The sequence below is a fragment of the Biomphalaria glabrata genome, chromosome 8, assembly GCF_947242115.1.
Source record: "Biomphalaria glabrata chromosome 8, xgBioGlab47.1, whole genome shotgun sequence".
Classification (NCBI taxonomy): Eukaryota; Metazoa; Mollusca; class Gastropoda; family Planorbidae; genus Biomphalaria; species Biomphalaria glabrata.
In genome coordinates, this window is record NC_074718.1 from 6,783,124 (window position 1) to 6,798,583 (window position 15,460).

The window sequence follows — 15,460 nt, forward strand, 5'->3', positions numbered from 1 at the left end:
ATCTATAAAGACATCCATATCTATAGACAGAAAAAAATATTGTTTCTACTCATTTAATTAAATATTGTCAGCTATAAGTAATTAAGTTTTCGTTAATTATTTTTTTTATGATGCCTAGTCTTATTTGAAATCTGAAAATATTTCTTTAGCATAACAAACTGGCTACGTCCGTTGATTTGTTACTAGGCCATAAATTTGTTTTAGCCCGTGAATTCTAGTATCACATTTCTCCCCTCTTCCCGAAATAGTTTCACACATTTAAGCAAAATGAATGTCATGTTCAGAATTCTGTATTGCCATTCTCATCATCTTAGTTTTCCATCTCCTAGAATGTGAGTGTATGAGGAAATACTGCCCTTTATTTATCAACAAATTTCCACTAGAAATAGTTTTTAGAAAAATAAATAACACACGGTAGATCTTAAATATATTTATTAAATAAATAAATTGTTCTTCATAGATATATTAAAAAAAAAAAAGAAACAGTCCTATTTGAATTATAAACTGTTACTGATATAAAGAAAAATAAAAAGAAAAAAAAAGAAAATGATTCCTGAGCGGACAATGTTAAAGGGAGCACAATTTTTGTCTTTTCCTTTAGCAAATAGATTCTTGCAATATCACCAAGTAGCTATATATAGCTCAAGTTTTGAAAATATTAAAACAAAGTTACATCTTCCATTCAACTATATTCTTTTGGCTAATAAATTTTCCTCTGGGAGAGCTAACATTTGGTGGCAGAAGTGCGCAATAAATTGGACCTTCAGCTCCTGTAGGGATATAATCAAGCAAATTGATTAGATAGAGATGTAAAGAGATTCTGATTCATGTGATTTTGAAGTTAATCTTAACCAGTGCAGTAAATTGTGTTAAGATTTGAAACCTATCTCTTAAAATTTATAAAATGTAAACAAGAACTTTTAAAGTATATTTATAAAACAGGGTAAATTAGGTGATACGAGTTCCTTTTAATTGCCAAGAATTTAATAATACTATAATTACGTAAAGCTAACATTCATACACAAGTAAATTCAGTGATGTTTTTTTTTTTCATTGTTTACAATACGCCCATGTCACAACTCTCCAGTCCACTAACGGGACATGTACCCTTTTCTTGACCGTGCGTCAAGTCGCACAACAACTGTGTCACCAAAAGTAAATTTGTTGTAAGTAAATTATATAACATACAAATACATTTTAAATAGTAGAAACAACATAATGAAAGCGTTGTGTTTTGTTTTTTTTTGGCAATTATTTTCTTCTTCTTCCGCGTTTTCATTATTATATTAAAGGTTTCAGGGGACTAGTCCAATACATGATGAACTGCGCGGTAAAAAAAAAAAAGTTAAGTTCCCCTTTCAGGCCTTTCGATCTAAAGGACAGATGATGTTTCAATTAACTAGGGTGTCATGTGGCCAGCAAAACGACCAACCACCTTTTACCCAACTATTGTCAGGTATTATACCCATTGGAGCTGGGTGGACTCAAGAGTCCTCCAAAAGATCCCGAAATTAAAAATCCCAGCCTTCATCAGGATTCTAACCTGAGACCCCCGGTTTGGAAGTCAAGCGCTGTACCACTCAGCCAGAACTGCTCAGTAGTTTCCAGATAAGGGAGTCTCCCATATAGTTATTCTAATCAGGTATTGATAGTTAGAATGTTTCTCTACCGTTCCCTCAAAGAAATACACACAAACATAGACCTACATATATATATAGGCCTATAGGCCTATATATATTACAAAGGGTTCATGCTCAATCGACCAGTTGCTAAAATATTTCAGTTTTGAGTCTAAAAGCAGTATAACATATTTACCTTGGTCAATGGTTAGGAATCCTTTATGTTCGCTCATATCAGTATCTACGTAACCTGGGCAACACTGTAAACAATTGTACGTAAATCAATTTTCGTACTTGATATGATCACCAAATGTATGTATTTTTTTATGGCACTAAAAACTACTATCACAACTTACAGCGTTGACAACGATATCGTCTGCTCCGGATTTGTCCAGCTCTCTCTGTTGTATCATTGACATGACAGTCACGCCAATTTTGGACATGGCGTACCCATGGTAAGAGCTGAAGTAACCAGCTTCATCTTGTTTCCCGTTTTGAGACAAACTGTTGAGCACCAAGGAAAAAAAAACAAGTACCGTATCAAACTTTGCGATTTAAGGGTGAAGATAGTGTAATGCTCGTCCTTTTATATGGCCAACTGTTAATGATGGTCAGGGCCGGCCTTAGGCCACTGCAGCCCATGCAGTCGCAGTGGGCTCCGCACTTTCCTAGGTCCCGCGCTAATTCAAGGTGTAAATTATTAAATAAAATCATTATAACTTATATTTAACAGGGTTCCCTCCGACTCCTGATTTTTAAAGAGATCCTGGAAATCTCCTGAAATTTCAAAATATACCGGGAAATGTGGAAATCTCCTTAAAATTAAGAAAATCGTCTGAAAACTCATTAAAATCTTCTAAAAAAAAAAAAAACAAAATTGTCCTTTTGCAATGTCATTCACTATTCAAAACGCCAATCCTACGTGCTTTAAAAAAAAAAAAACAAAGGCATTGTCAGATTTCCTTTAATAAAAACGATCTGCAAAGACGAATTAATTTTTTAATACGAATCTTAATTTTCACTTATTATACTTATCCCTACCCAGACTGGTCCCCTCGCAATCCGTCTCGCATAGGACCCCACAATTTTTAGGGCCGCCCTGATGGGGGGGGGGGGTATCATGTGGCCAGGACAACGACTAACGTATACTTTGGGTGCTGTTCTGGACAGCGTCTGTGTATGTGTGTTTCCAATGTAACCACGAGTAAAGGTGGGCGATTAGTTTGGTTGTGTAGACTGGTCTCTGATGAAACCACGGGGTGGTCTGTCGTAGTTCTGTCGTAGTTCTGTCGTCGTAGTTCTGTCGTAGTGTGAGAGTTGAATAGAGGGAGAACGAGCGAGAGACGAGTGACGTCAGCAACACGTGCAGATTGTTTGGAGGGAGTTATATTTGTTTTACATTTGTTCCAAGATAACATCATTTCATTTGTGTTTCTACAAACATCTACATCGAAGCTGTCTATATATTCAAATAAACGTTAAATCCAGTTTTGTTTAAAAAGAAGTTTATTCAAGTTTTTTTTTAAGTTGTACATATAAGAATATAATAAGCCTACACTGGTTTAGTTGTACCAGCTGTTTGTAGCTACAAGTAAAGTAAAAAAAAAGTAAAGTTCACCTTTCAGACCTTGTGGTCTATAGGGCAGATGATGTAAAGGTCATCTGTTTCTATGGCCTGCGGTTTACGAAGGTGTCATGTGGCCAGCACAACGACCAACCCCTTTACTTTCCACAACTACTGTCAGGTAGAGCTGGGTGGACTCAGAGGCGCCCAAGGATCCCAAGAATCATCACCAGGATTCGAACCCCGGTCCCCGGTTCGGAAGCCAAGCGCTTTACCGCTCAGCTACCGCGCCTCATTTGTAGCTACAAATTACGATCTAATTTTAATACACAATGGCTATCATGTGACAATTTTTTTCGTTGTTTTAGTAATATTATATATTAATATTTATTAATATTATCATGTGACTAAATGTTGTTTGTTTACGATTTGTGAATGAGGCCCATTGAATAAAACAAGACATGTTTCCAAAGATGAAAATTGGGAGCTTGAAATAACCCTTGTGGAGTGTCACCAGAGAATGCCGATCATGTCCTCCAAAGTTGAACACTTGATCGAGAATGGTTATTTTATATTCGAAACTACATATTTAAGTAGATATAATAATATAAATGACAATATTAAAAAAACAAAAGAAACATACTCAACAAATCTTTGCATCAAGCTTGATAGCTCTTCTATCGAAATAGTTGGATCAGTAAATCTGGCCCTCAGAGCTTCAGAGCACCCGTTCAGTCCAATTTGAGACATCACGCTAGAAAGATTGACAACTCTGAAATGAAGCAATCATAGGTCTTAGACTTAGTCTGACAAAGATTGAAAGTTTTGCGTTTGATTTGATCTAAGGAATGTAAACATTTTCCCCGGATAATCTAACAACAATATGTTTCTCTCATCTCAGGAAATCAATCAGCTGTAGCGAGTTAATACATTTTACTCTTAGCTGACATTTTACTCATAGCTGACATTTTACTCATATCTGATATTTTACTTATAGCTGACATTTTACTCATAGCTGAATTTTACTCATAGCTGACATTTTACTCATAGCTGACATTTTACTCATAGCTGACATTTTACTCATAGCTGACATTTTACTCATAGCTGATAAAAACTGCCTTTTCTTCTACACTGTGACAATAATAATGGCAATGTCTTCCAGTGGCGTAACTGGATGGGGTGCGAACTCATAAGCCCTCCATCCCCTAAATGTATGTCCTATATTTTTTTTTTACTTTAAATAATAAATATTACGCCACTGCCATGTAATCTAGCTATTCACGTGGAGTCAAAACTACAAGACAGCATTGATCTAGATGGTGTTATAGTTGCCTTTGCTGCACAGAAAGCACGACATGAGGCCATATGAATTGAGATTTCTCACTTGTGCAATATCTTCTAAAAAGGTCGAGCACCCCAGGCCCCCAAATACATAGCTACACCACTGATGTCTTCGATTCCAAAGATTAAGGATGATAGAGATATTTTACATGACTACGCAAACCCAGTTGCCGTTATCCGCCAAGGGGTCCATTCATGTTTTCTTTGCGTATTCTGTGCCTGTCTTCTTCCAGAAATTTACTTTGGGCCTCAAATGTGTCCTGCATCATTCTTGAGAGCTCTTCAACAGTCTCTTTCAGAGGCCAATGCTCCCACATATTTTGGTCTATAATTTAAATTTATACGGAGTCGATTCCGAATATTTCATCAGAAACACGCTTAAAACAACAACCGCTTGCTATTATGCACATTAACACACTCGTTCTGGAAATAGTTTCTTCCAAAAAGCAATATTTATTTTGATTACTACCAAAAAAAAAAAACCAAAATTCTTAACAAAAATTTTCTTACCTGGCATGTGGCCTTAGAATCGGAAATAAAGCATTGCAGACGTCTAGATTACTAAAATAATTCGTTTTTATAACTTCCTTGGCCCGCTTGCCATAGGGTAGGCTCTCATCCTAGAAATATTCACGTAAATTGATGACGTCATTTCAACAAAATTGAGCCGAAGACATTGATACGTATCAAGCAAGAAAACTAAAACTAAAATGCTACTTAACATTGGTTAGTGTATTACTAGATAATCGGTCATTCAGGGCCGGTCTTACAAATTACGCGTCCCCTTTGTAATTTTTTTTAATAACAACTATTACTGTTAATTAGAATATTATTAGATCAAAATTTATTATACAACATGAATAGGTAGCAATAAATGCAATAGGGACTAGTGGGTTCATTAAAGTGATGTCAATCGTATGATACATTAAATATGTTAACCCTTTGCGTCCTGCATCATAAATGCAATAGGGACTAGTGGGTTGATTAAAGTGACGTCAATCGTATGATACACTAAATATGTTAACCCTTTAAGTCCTGCATCATAATTGCAATAGGGACTAGTGGGTTGATTAAAGTGACGTCCATCGTAGGATACACTAAATATGTTAACCCTTTAAGTCCTGCATCATAATTGCAATAGGGACTAGTGGGTTGATTAAAGTGACGTCAATCGTAGGATACACTAAATATGTTAACCCTTTGCGTCCTGCATCATAATTGCAATAGGGACTAATGGGTTGATTAACGTGACGTCCATCGCATGATACACTAAATATGTTAACCCATTACGCCCTGCATCATAAATGCAATAGGGACTAGTGGGTTGATTAACGTGACGTCCATCGTATGATACACTAAATATGTTAACCCTTTACGTCCTGAATCTTTGAAAGCCTGTGACAAGAGCCACGAATGATAGTGAAATACTAATTGTAATTTTTTTGGGATCACTGCCTGGTGCGGGGACCAATTTTTAGAAATTGGTAAAATTGGCCTAAGGCAGGACTTGCGTTCGATTGTTTGGGATCCCTCAACTCAAGAAAACTTAAAAACATATAAAACTGATGTAAAATAATGTAATGAGATTTATTAGAGATTTTCATACACAGCATAAAAACCTAGCTTTCTGGTGCATCCGGTGTAGAAAAATACATATCTGTTTTCTTTTTAACTTTAACACGGCAGAATCAAGTTTTTTAAGCTCTACTGATTGTAACGTTTTGTTGGTTTGAAATTCAAGTTAGTATCCTTGACCTTGTTTTAGATTATCTTGGAAATCTCCAATACCAATTGAATATTCGCATTTGACTAAAGTAAGACAATTAACAATACCACTCAATTTAAAGAAACTCCATGATGCAAGACTAAAAAGTGGAATAGTAATAATGCATAAGTACTCATTTGAATGATTAAATACAAATTAAAGAAAAATCTAATAAAATACGCAAAGATAAAAAAAAAAACATTTCTTATTCCATAAGCTAGGACAAATTCGTACAAGTGACCCTTCTTCCCGGGTAGAGCAGGGAACAACTTGCTTGAACTAGTCAATAAAACCAATGACTGAGCTGAGTTTAAGTCTCTAACATGTATAATAATGTGACACAAATATGCGTAGGATGTATCACAAAACAAATAAACAAAAACTCATGTACAGGGCCGGCCCTAACAACTGCGGGGCCCTATGCGTAACTGATTGCGTGGGGCCCAGTCTGGTTAGGGATAAGCATAACGTCAAAATTAAGATTTTGTATTAGAAAATACATTCGTCTTAGCAATAGATTTTTATTAAACGAAAGCTAACAATGCCGGTTTTTTTTTTAATCGCGTGTAGGATTGGAACCCAAAATGAAATTCAGAAGACTTTCAGGATTTAAAAAAATATATATTTTGCAATTTACAGGAGATTTCCGGGAGGCCCTGAAAAATCAAGAGGCTGGTTTAATTTAATAATTTACACCTATAATTAGCGCTGGGCCTATGAAAGTGCGGATCCCACTGCGACCGCATAGGTTGCAGTGGCTTAGGTCAGGCCCTGAATATGTAATTAACTGTTGTACATTTCGCATGTAATGTTAAAGAGAAACTGGGGTATGAACGTATATTTTGTGTACTATTGTACAATGTTTGATCTTATCATCTTTTGTTTTTTGTAATGCACAATTGTAAAACAAATTTCCTCACGGATATTAATGATTATTATTATTATCTTCTCTTTTGAAAGTAGGTCTGTAACGTAAAAAATAAGAATACAATATTTAATCGTAATTGTTATTCTAACAACATTTAGCAACCCCCTTACATGAAATAAGATGGCGGCATTGTTGACTAGAATATCCAGCCCGCCGTACGTCTGCTGAAGAAAATCTCTCAAGCGTATCACACTGTTGTGGTCATCGATGTCCAGCGGCTGAAACTTTGGCTGCAAACCTTCACCCTGCAGCGCTTTCACAGCAGCTTGACCTCGACCTTCATCACGTGCTAAAAATTGAATTAAATAATTTTGGTTTCAGAGACATAAAAAAAATAATAATTAAAAACTTTAAAATTAACACGAGACGCAAACTCCTAATAGGATGTAGACATTATGATCATTGGGTGGATGTATATTTTCTTATATTGTCAAAGTCAAGGACACGTGCTCTTGAGCGAAGATGACCTGGGTACTTTGAGGACAAAGCGGCAGTCAGCTTGTGTTGTTTTTTTTCCGCTGAGGGTCGCATTTCTCCACTTCTGATAGTCTAATATTTTATAGTTGATATTTACGTTAAAAATATTTAACTTGATTCCAGGTCAAATTTGAAGACAACCCACTTCGATAAAGTCATTTGGATCTCCTAGTTTTTCAATTTCTTTGATATCTATTTATAGCTCCTCCTACGTGATTGAAGATGAGCACATTTATTTCTCACAGCCTAGGAACTCGAAGAAAATGACTGTATGCTAATTTGATCTTTTAAAAAAGGCGTCAATGACAGGGTTAAATTTTGCTATTAGGTTAAAGTCTGTCCCAGTCTTCAACTTTTTTCTTTTTATTTTTCTTACAATGTTCAATATTTTTTTTATCTCGCCCCACATTTCTCCATATAGCGTGATATTCTTTTTCTATGTTTCTGTATTTTATTGCTTAAGTACTGAAATTTATATCTTAAATATTATAATGCAAAGATGAGTGTGTTACAACATTTATCCACAAATTCCCCAATATAGCCTACACATAATTTTCACATAAATATATATTTTTTGTTATTGAGGTACCAATGCTGACTCTTTCACAAATTTTCTCCATCTTCGTCCACTGCTCATAGTTTTACTTATCGCTTCTATAGTTAATGTTCACCTACCTGTGAGAATGACGTCCCCATCAAACTGCTTGCACAAAGCTCTCACAATGGCGAAGCCGATTCCTTTATTGGACCCTGTCACCTTCAAAACAGAAACATTTACCATTAGAAACTTATCTTACTTTAATGAAGTTTTTTTATAGAGTCATTAGCAGCGTATACATAGCGCCACACCTAGCTGCCAATACGATATTTGACAAAAGTTTTGGAACTCGCTCCCTACGGATAACATACAAATCACTAAATTTAGGAACAACATTAAATAAGCTTGTCATTTTAACTCTTACTCCTTTTTCCGTGTCTCTTGTATTCTATCAGCGCCTTGCGATTACATTATGTTTTTTTTTTAACAGCGTTTCGCACATTAAAGGAGACGGAGGGGCCCGTGTTCGAATCCTGGGATTTTTAATTTCGGGATCTTTAGGGCGCCTCTGATTCCACCCAGCTCTGATGGGTACCTGACATTAGTTGTGGAAACGTAAAGGCGGTAGGTCGTTGTGCTGGCCATATGACATCCTCGTTAACTCGGTTTGGAAGTCAAGCTATTTATCAATCTACTAAGATGCCCCTAATAACAGATTTAAAAAAAAAGAAAATCTTTGGATGGATTTTATGGTATACAGTGGACCACACAGGGACGACATTGGTCCTAATAACCTGCAGGTCCTATTAACCGGCATCGACTGTAGGTGTATCCTAAAAGTACACATAAGAAAACGCCTTCATTATGGTTTTTAAGTCTTTCCTATACTCTTAAGGGAGCAAGTCTTCGATGTATGTTGATAACTGGTCTAGAACATCGATGTTTGTAGTGCAGTATTGACACCGTATGTCCATGATGAAGAGAAAACTTCTTTGGTGAGAGCGTAAAGAAGTCTATACAGTACTCAGGCCTCAGATCCATGTAGAAGGGTTGAGAGAACCGCTGCTTGGTAGACACTGATTCTTTTAGGAAGACAAAGCGATCCATTCCGCCAACTCATTCCTGGAGGCGTCCGAAAGCACCACTGGCCCTGGCCAGACGGTTATCAACGTCTCTTGAAAACGATGCCTCATTCGACACCATGCTTCTTAGATATGTAAAGTGACCAACCACGTAAAGGGGATGTCCATTTACGGAGATCTTTGTGGCTGAGTTGGTTTTATTGGGTGAATCCTGGAAAATGACTTCTGTTATTTTTTTTTCTTTTGTTTTTTTTTTAGGTTTATAGACAAATCAAAAGAAGCGGCAGCGTATGTGAATTCGTTGACCGCTCCGACTTTTTTGGTAAAAACAATTATTTGTTGAATCCTTCTTTAGAATACTAACGCAATGTTTTTAAGTCTTTCTGCCCTTTGATTTTGTTAAAAGTAAAAAAAAAAGTCCATGTTTTACCTTACATATATTGAATCATTTGATCTTTTCGTACTAATGAATATACTAATTACAATATTGATGCCTGAACGTAACTGTTTGAGAAGTTACACTGCAAAGACTTTCTTCCAAGCCAATAACAGCCCAATATTTTTAGGCAAAAGATGCAATGTAAACGACTCGACGTGAGCTGTGGTTTTCTAGACTGTATCTTATCTTATGATATACAGACGTTACTTCAAAAAAGAAGATGATAACGTCCTACGCGTGTTCTGTATGAGCACTTAAAAAGACTTTCTATTCTAATCGCCATGTACTTTGACATTTAGAACTACAAGAACACGAAAGCAACTCTTTGGATTGGGAATCATTGCTCGATCGCTCATTTTTTGTCATTACAAAAAATGTTTCCAAAATGAGTAAATATCTTTCCTCAACAAATTACTCAACCAAGCGAGGCTAGGTCACCTGGTACTAAAAATAAAATCAATGAACTTTTTACACTTTACTTCAGCTTGAAATGTGGACCAGAGACCAGCAACCATTGGCTGTTATATATTTGTGAACGACTTCTTTTTATCTCTATGAACAAGTACATAGGACGTCTCTTATGAACAAGTACATAGGACATCTCTTATGAACAGGTTCATAGGACATCTATTATGAAAAAGTTCTTGTGGTATATTTATCAGGACAATTCAGGACTATATATTAATCAAATTTTAAAATAAAAAGATCAGATTTAAAGTTGTTGTTTTTTAATATCAACTCACTCTGTCTTTGAGTGCTTTAGTAATACTAGTCGACCGGCGGCGTAGCATACGCCGTTATTTAGTGAAAGGTCAACACTTCTCGAAAGACACAGTTGTCCAAATGGCGTGGGTTTGGGCAAACGACTGTGAGTGAATGAAAAGAAGGAACTCCGGAGAGAACAACATACAATTGTACATGACTGAAAACAGGTTTTGGAAGGTACAGGCATATCTTTTGTAACGTTTGGTCTTGTGCTTTATTAATTGTCATGGCAAATATAACATGGAATTGTCTGCGGGGAAACGTAAAAGGCAAATTTGAATCTGATGGAGTCAGGGATACTCGGGGAATAAGGACAGTTTGTGAGGTAGCAGCTGCGATAGTTTTACACTCCAGTACGTTGCGGTGAATGCTGGTAACAGTTAGTCTAGTGCCATTACAGAGACCTCTTGCTGGCATGATATAATGTAAAATTGCGCCTTCTGTTCTGACATATGCGTCGACGACATATTGCTGGAAGAGTTTACCGCTGGAATGCAAGATGCAAAATGCAGATCTCATGGCAAGCCTGTAAGCATAAAATTGGAGTTGTGTGACCCGGGTTCTGTTCGCGGTTCGGCTTTTCTTCAACATGGGTCACTTGTATGTGCCAGCCTGGATCTCCGTAAGGGAATAGAAGTGGATAAACCATGGGGTCACAGTTCATATTGAGTAGAGAGATACGCTTGCAAGCATCTCCCCTTGGGTATATGCAAATGTCAAGTTGTGGAGGAGGTTCCCCGTCTTCCCCTATAAAGATTGCAGCAACATCAGTTTGACAGGATGGCGCGTTACACCTTCTCCTATCCAGAGTTGGATTTTCCATGAATACCATTCGTACAGCAGCAACAGGGTTACTATGAGTGATAATGTCGTGCATTTGCATATACGATTTAGCGAAGGGGCTAACGTGTCGTATCATTTTGTCTAGTTGCAACAACAACATATTACTGCAAGCGCTGTTACAATCGTTTTGCAAACGTTGAGTAGTATCCTCAGCAGATTCGAAGATATCTAGTTGACCGTCTCGAGGGGGCGTGTTAGCATTGGTAGACAAAGGACACACTGCCATTCGCATAGAGGAACATAGCATTGGACTACCTGGAGCGTCCAACCTGCGATCGCAGCTATGTATCAAGGATTGGCCTCTTTAGTCACACAAGAAGTTGCAAAGGGAAAAGATCGTCTCTCGAGACTTAAAATGCCACACAGACAAAGGAGAAACTTGATTATAAATTTGACCGTGGATTCGGAAAGCATAAGGTCCATGGCCAGGTGGTTGAGCGACGTGGGCGCCAATTGATTCGAAAGCTAAAGCAGAGTTGTACTCTCTGATATGATCACAGACATTTTGGGACAGTGGATTCTTGCCACTCAAGAGGTCTTGTAATAAGGTAGGAGTTTGGGATAGCGTTGGCAACGACACTTTGCCATTATGACAACACTTGGTATAATGTCCGGATTTGTTTACCTCTGATGACCAATGAAGAGCATTGCAAGAAGCACATAGTGCGGTAGGTAGTCCAATGCTATGTTCCTCTATGCGAATGGCAGTGTGTTCTTGAAATGCAGCGGAAAGTTGAATCAGATGAATGTGTATGTGTTTAGTGAGAAGATTCGACTGCTTGAAAGAACATTTGCAATGTACACACTTAAAGAATGTTTCATGGGGGAAGTGTTTTTGTATGTTCGTTGAGAAGAAATGTTGTTGTGAACGATTCAGTGCAGTAGTGACACTGGAAGGATTTCGCCAGGGTATGTGTTTTGAAATGGTTTGTAAGATATCTGCGTGAGTGAAACTGTTTGTCGCAAATGCTGTAAAAGAAATGTTGAATGTGTTTCTACCTGTACATGTTTAGTTTGTTAGTGTTTCTTGAGAGTGTCAGTTGTTTTGAAGCAACGCTGGCAATGTTCACATTGCATTATTCGTTCAGTGGAGTGTGTTTTTAGATGTGCGTTGAGATATCTCTGGAGTTGGAAGGTTTTGGAACAAATGGTGCATTTAAACACCTCTGTGGAATGCGTTTGTTTACTGGAGTTGAGATTATTTTTTCGTGTGAACTGTTTTGAGCAAATGTTGCAATGAAAATCCGGCGTTTATAAATGTTAATCAGTAACAGGAGAGTGGGAAGGTGACGTCACATCAGTGTGTAGATCACGTGGGTGTGAAATGTTGGTGCACATACCGACTTTGGCAACAGATGACACCAGAAGGTCATCACGTGTGTTTGTGACAGGCAAGAGAACTTCGTAATGGCCATGATCCAAAGGACCGCTAAATAGCAGGGATATGGAGAGACGTTGACCCGTATTGTAAACTCGAGGAGGGTCGTGCGGACGTTCTCGGAAGTGAATAGTGAAAGTAGAGGGAAGTATTTGAGACATCGCCACAATTTCAGCCTCGCCACCATAAACACCGGAAGTATTCATGTAGGCAGCGTAGTGTCGAGCAGAGTGTAAGACTGTGTTTCCGAGAGTTAGAACAACGTACAGAGCGTGGACATACTTATCCCAATGTTCGCAAACAAAGCGTACAGCCATCTTGCGAAGTTCGAGAGCAACTGTTTCGTCGATGACATTTTTCCAGAAATATGCGACAGATAAAAATAAACAGTTACCTGATGCAGGAATTACGACTACATTGAAAGACCTGTTGACTCCACGAAATGTATGTTTAAGCGGTGGCCATGGTTAGGAAACGAAAGGCAATACGAAGGAGCAAAATCAAAACAAAGCTACAGAAAAAAAATTCAACTATTTTAATGACACCAGATATTGACGTGTGTAAAAAAAATACACACATAAATATAGTCAAGTGCATAAAATGTATAAATAAAGAGAAAGATTTCTTGTTCTCCCCCCCCCCTTTCTTTTTTTCCTGAGCCGTGCTCTCTGTCGCCTCGATAGTTACTATGGGGTACTTTACTTTCCCCCTTTTTAACGTGAGGTAGAAATATAAAAAAAGAGTGATATATCTTGGTTACAGCGGTCAGGCCCTTTGCAAATTCTGAAAAACTTTTATACCCAAAACAGGTTATTATATTTTATATATTTAATATTATTAGCTAAAATATATATATCCTTCGTACGCAAACAAATAAATAAATAGGATATTTATTTAATAAAGCCGAAAAAAAGCAACACTTATTTTAATTAAAATAGTTTTGGAACAAACTCGACCCGAGTCATTATAGAATGAGTCTAACTGCAAACAAATTTTTCAAAAGATTTGGGTTTTTAAAAGCTAGATTTAGTTGTTAATATGTTCGATCACCTGTTCATTTTTTTTTCGCCTCACCTTTTTCACCAGATGACCTGGTTTGTGAGAAACTGTGCAGGACCTATCATTCGCTGAGATTCATTAGCACACAGTGAGAGAGAGAGAGTGTGGGAGGTCAACAACCAACCAACTCTCACTCCAGGCTTTCAGTAACATTGTTGGGTTTTACTGGGTTCGAGGGGCTACTGGATATTGATAAAATAACTAAAATGTCCTTAGCTTCTCAAACACATTGATCTATTAACATACATTGCATCGTACATTTGTTTCAGGAAATAATGGGTTTTGTTAGTGCATTTTATTGGATCAAACATCAAAAACATACTAGATCTACATTCTAAACGCATAGGGCTACTTACCACAGCGACGCGTCTAGCCATGACTGCTGAAGTGTAGATATCCAGCTGCCACCTAAATCTAGTTTTTTTTTTCGATGATACTTGTCGATAATAGTACTATAGTACTGATAGGTACACTTTATTAGTAGGCCGGAAACCGCGCTACGTCACGATTACACGGCACATTTGAAAAACGTTCTCTGACCTCTATTTATTTCTGGATTTTTAGAAAAAAAAAAGTGTCAGAAAAGTGACATTGTAGAATACAAAAGACTTGTAAAGGCTGCCCGGAGGCTTGTAAAGGCTGCCCGGAGGCTTGTAAGGGCTGCCCGGGGGCTTGTAAAGGCAAGGTATATAAAGTAAAAATACTGGACACAGAATGGGGTTATTACTCTAAGCGAAGGGGGCTGCGCACATGAAAAAAAAGGGGGTGGGGGCACGTTAGTGCATTTCTTAAGTCACAGTTAGTCCATCATACAATATTGCGGGGTCGTCTGCCACACATTAAAAATGTACGGAGATACTGTGTGGTGTTTTTCTTTGGAAACAGTTCTCATGAACCAAACTTGTTACTCAACTTTTTTTGAAGCCTTTCCCGGCATCTACACCAATTATTATGAAAACCATAAGTATGATACCTTTACACTGACTAGTGAGCAGCTAATGGCTTCTGCTTGATTACTCCTTCTACTTATGCTGGCATGACACTAGCTCAGGGTCGCGCTGTACTGTAAAGTCCGCAACTGTACCAAGGATCGGAAAGGTGTGACAATAATAAGGGAGTTAATTCCATGAGAAGTGGAAGAATTTAGAATTGATCAAAATACACTATATTAATGTCCGATCTCAAGACATTGAGGCCGATGTTATTTAAATAGAGAGCATTCTGTAGATGATATATACATTATGTATAATGACCTAAATTCTGCCAACTCAATGGTTTTCCTGGCTAGCTCAGGCAACCCATTCCATTCTCTAATAGCGCTAGGGAAGAAGAAACATTTGTACAAATTTGTCCTAGCATATGGGACGAGGAATGTGCCTTTATCTTTGTGTCTTTCAGAGTATTTTATCAGGTTTTGTTTTTGTATTTGAAGATTATGGTTCAGTGTTTTATGTATAATTGCTACTTTACATGTGAGTCTTCTATCCTGAAGGCTTTCTAAACTTAGTGATTTTACTAACGTTGTTCCTCTAGTCAAATGTGAATATTCGTTTGTTATGAATCTCACTGCTCTATTTTGTGTCTGTTCCAGTTTTTTAATGTTTTCTTGAGTCGAGGGGTCCCAAAACAGAGGATGCATACTCCACTATTGGCCTAAACAAG

At 37.4% G+C, this 15,460-nt stretch overlaps 1 protein-coding gene across 2 annotated transcripts; it reads right to left on the reverse strand.

The window, feature by feature from the left end:
- Positions 1-417: 417 nt before the first annotated feature.
- LOC129921595 (carbonyl reductase [NADPH] 3-like) lies at positions 418-14,298 on the reverse strand. Of its 2 annotated transcripts, XM_056038228.1 has the most exons (8): positions 14,155-14,298; positions 8,370-8,451; positions 7,328-7,506; positions 5,035-5,144; positions 3,827-3,955; positions 1,976-2,123; positions 1,816-1,879; positions 418-770 (listed from the first exon to the last, which is right to left on the reverse strand). In XM_056038228.1, the coding sequence occupies exons 1-8, from the start codon at positions 14,173-14,175 to the stop codon at positions 670-672; spliced, it is 834 nt and encodes a 277-aa protein (XP_055894203.1). In that variant the 5' UTR covers positions 14,176-14,298; the 3' UTR covers positions 418-669. The 2 variants fall into 2 exon arrangements, with proteins under 2 accessions (XP_055894203.1, XP_055894202.1); XM_056038227.1 differs by lacking the exon at positions 14,155-14,298 and having other exon boundaries at positions 8,370-8,475.
- Between the last annotated feature and the right edge of the window lie 1,162 nt (positions 14,299-15,460).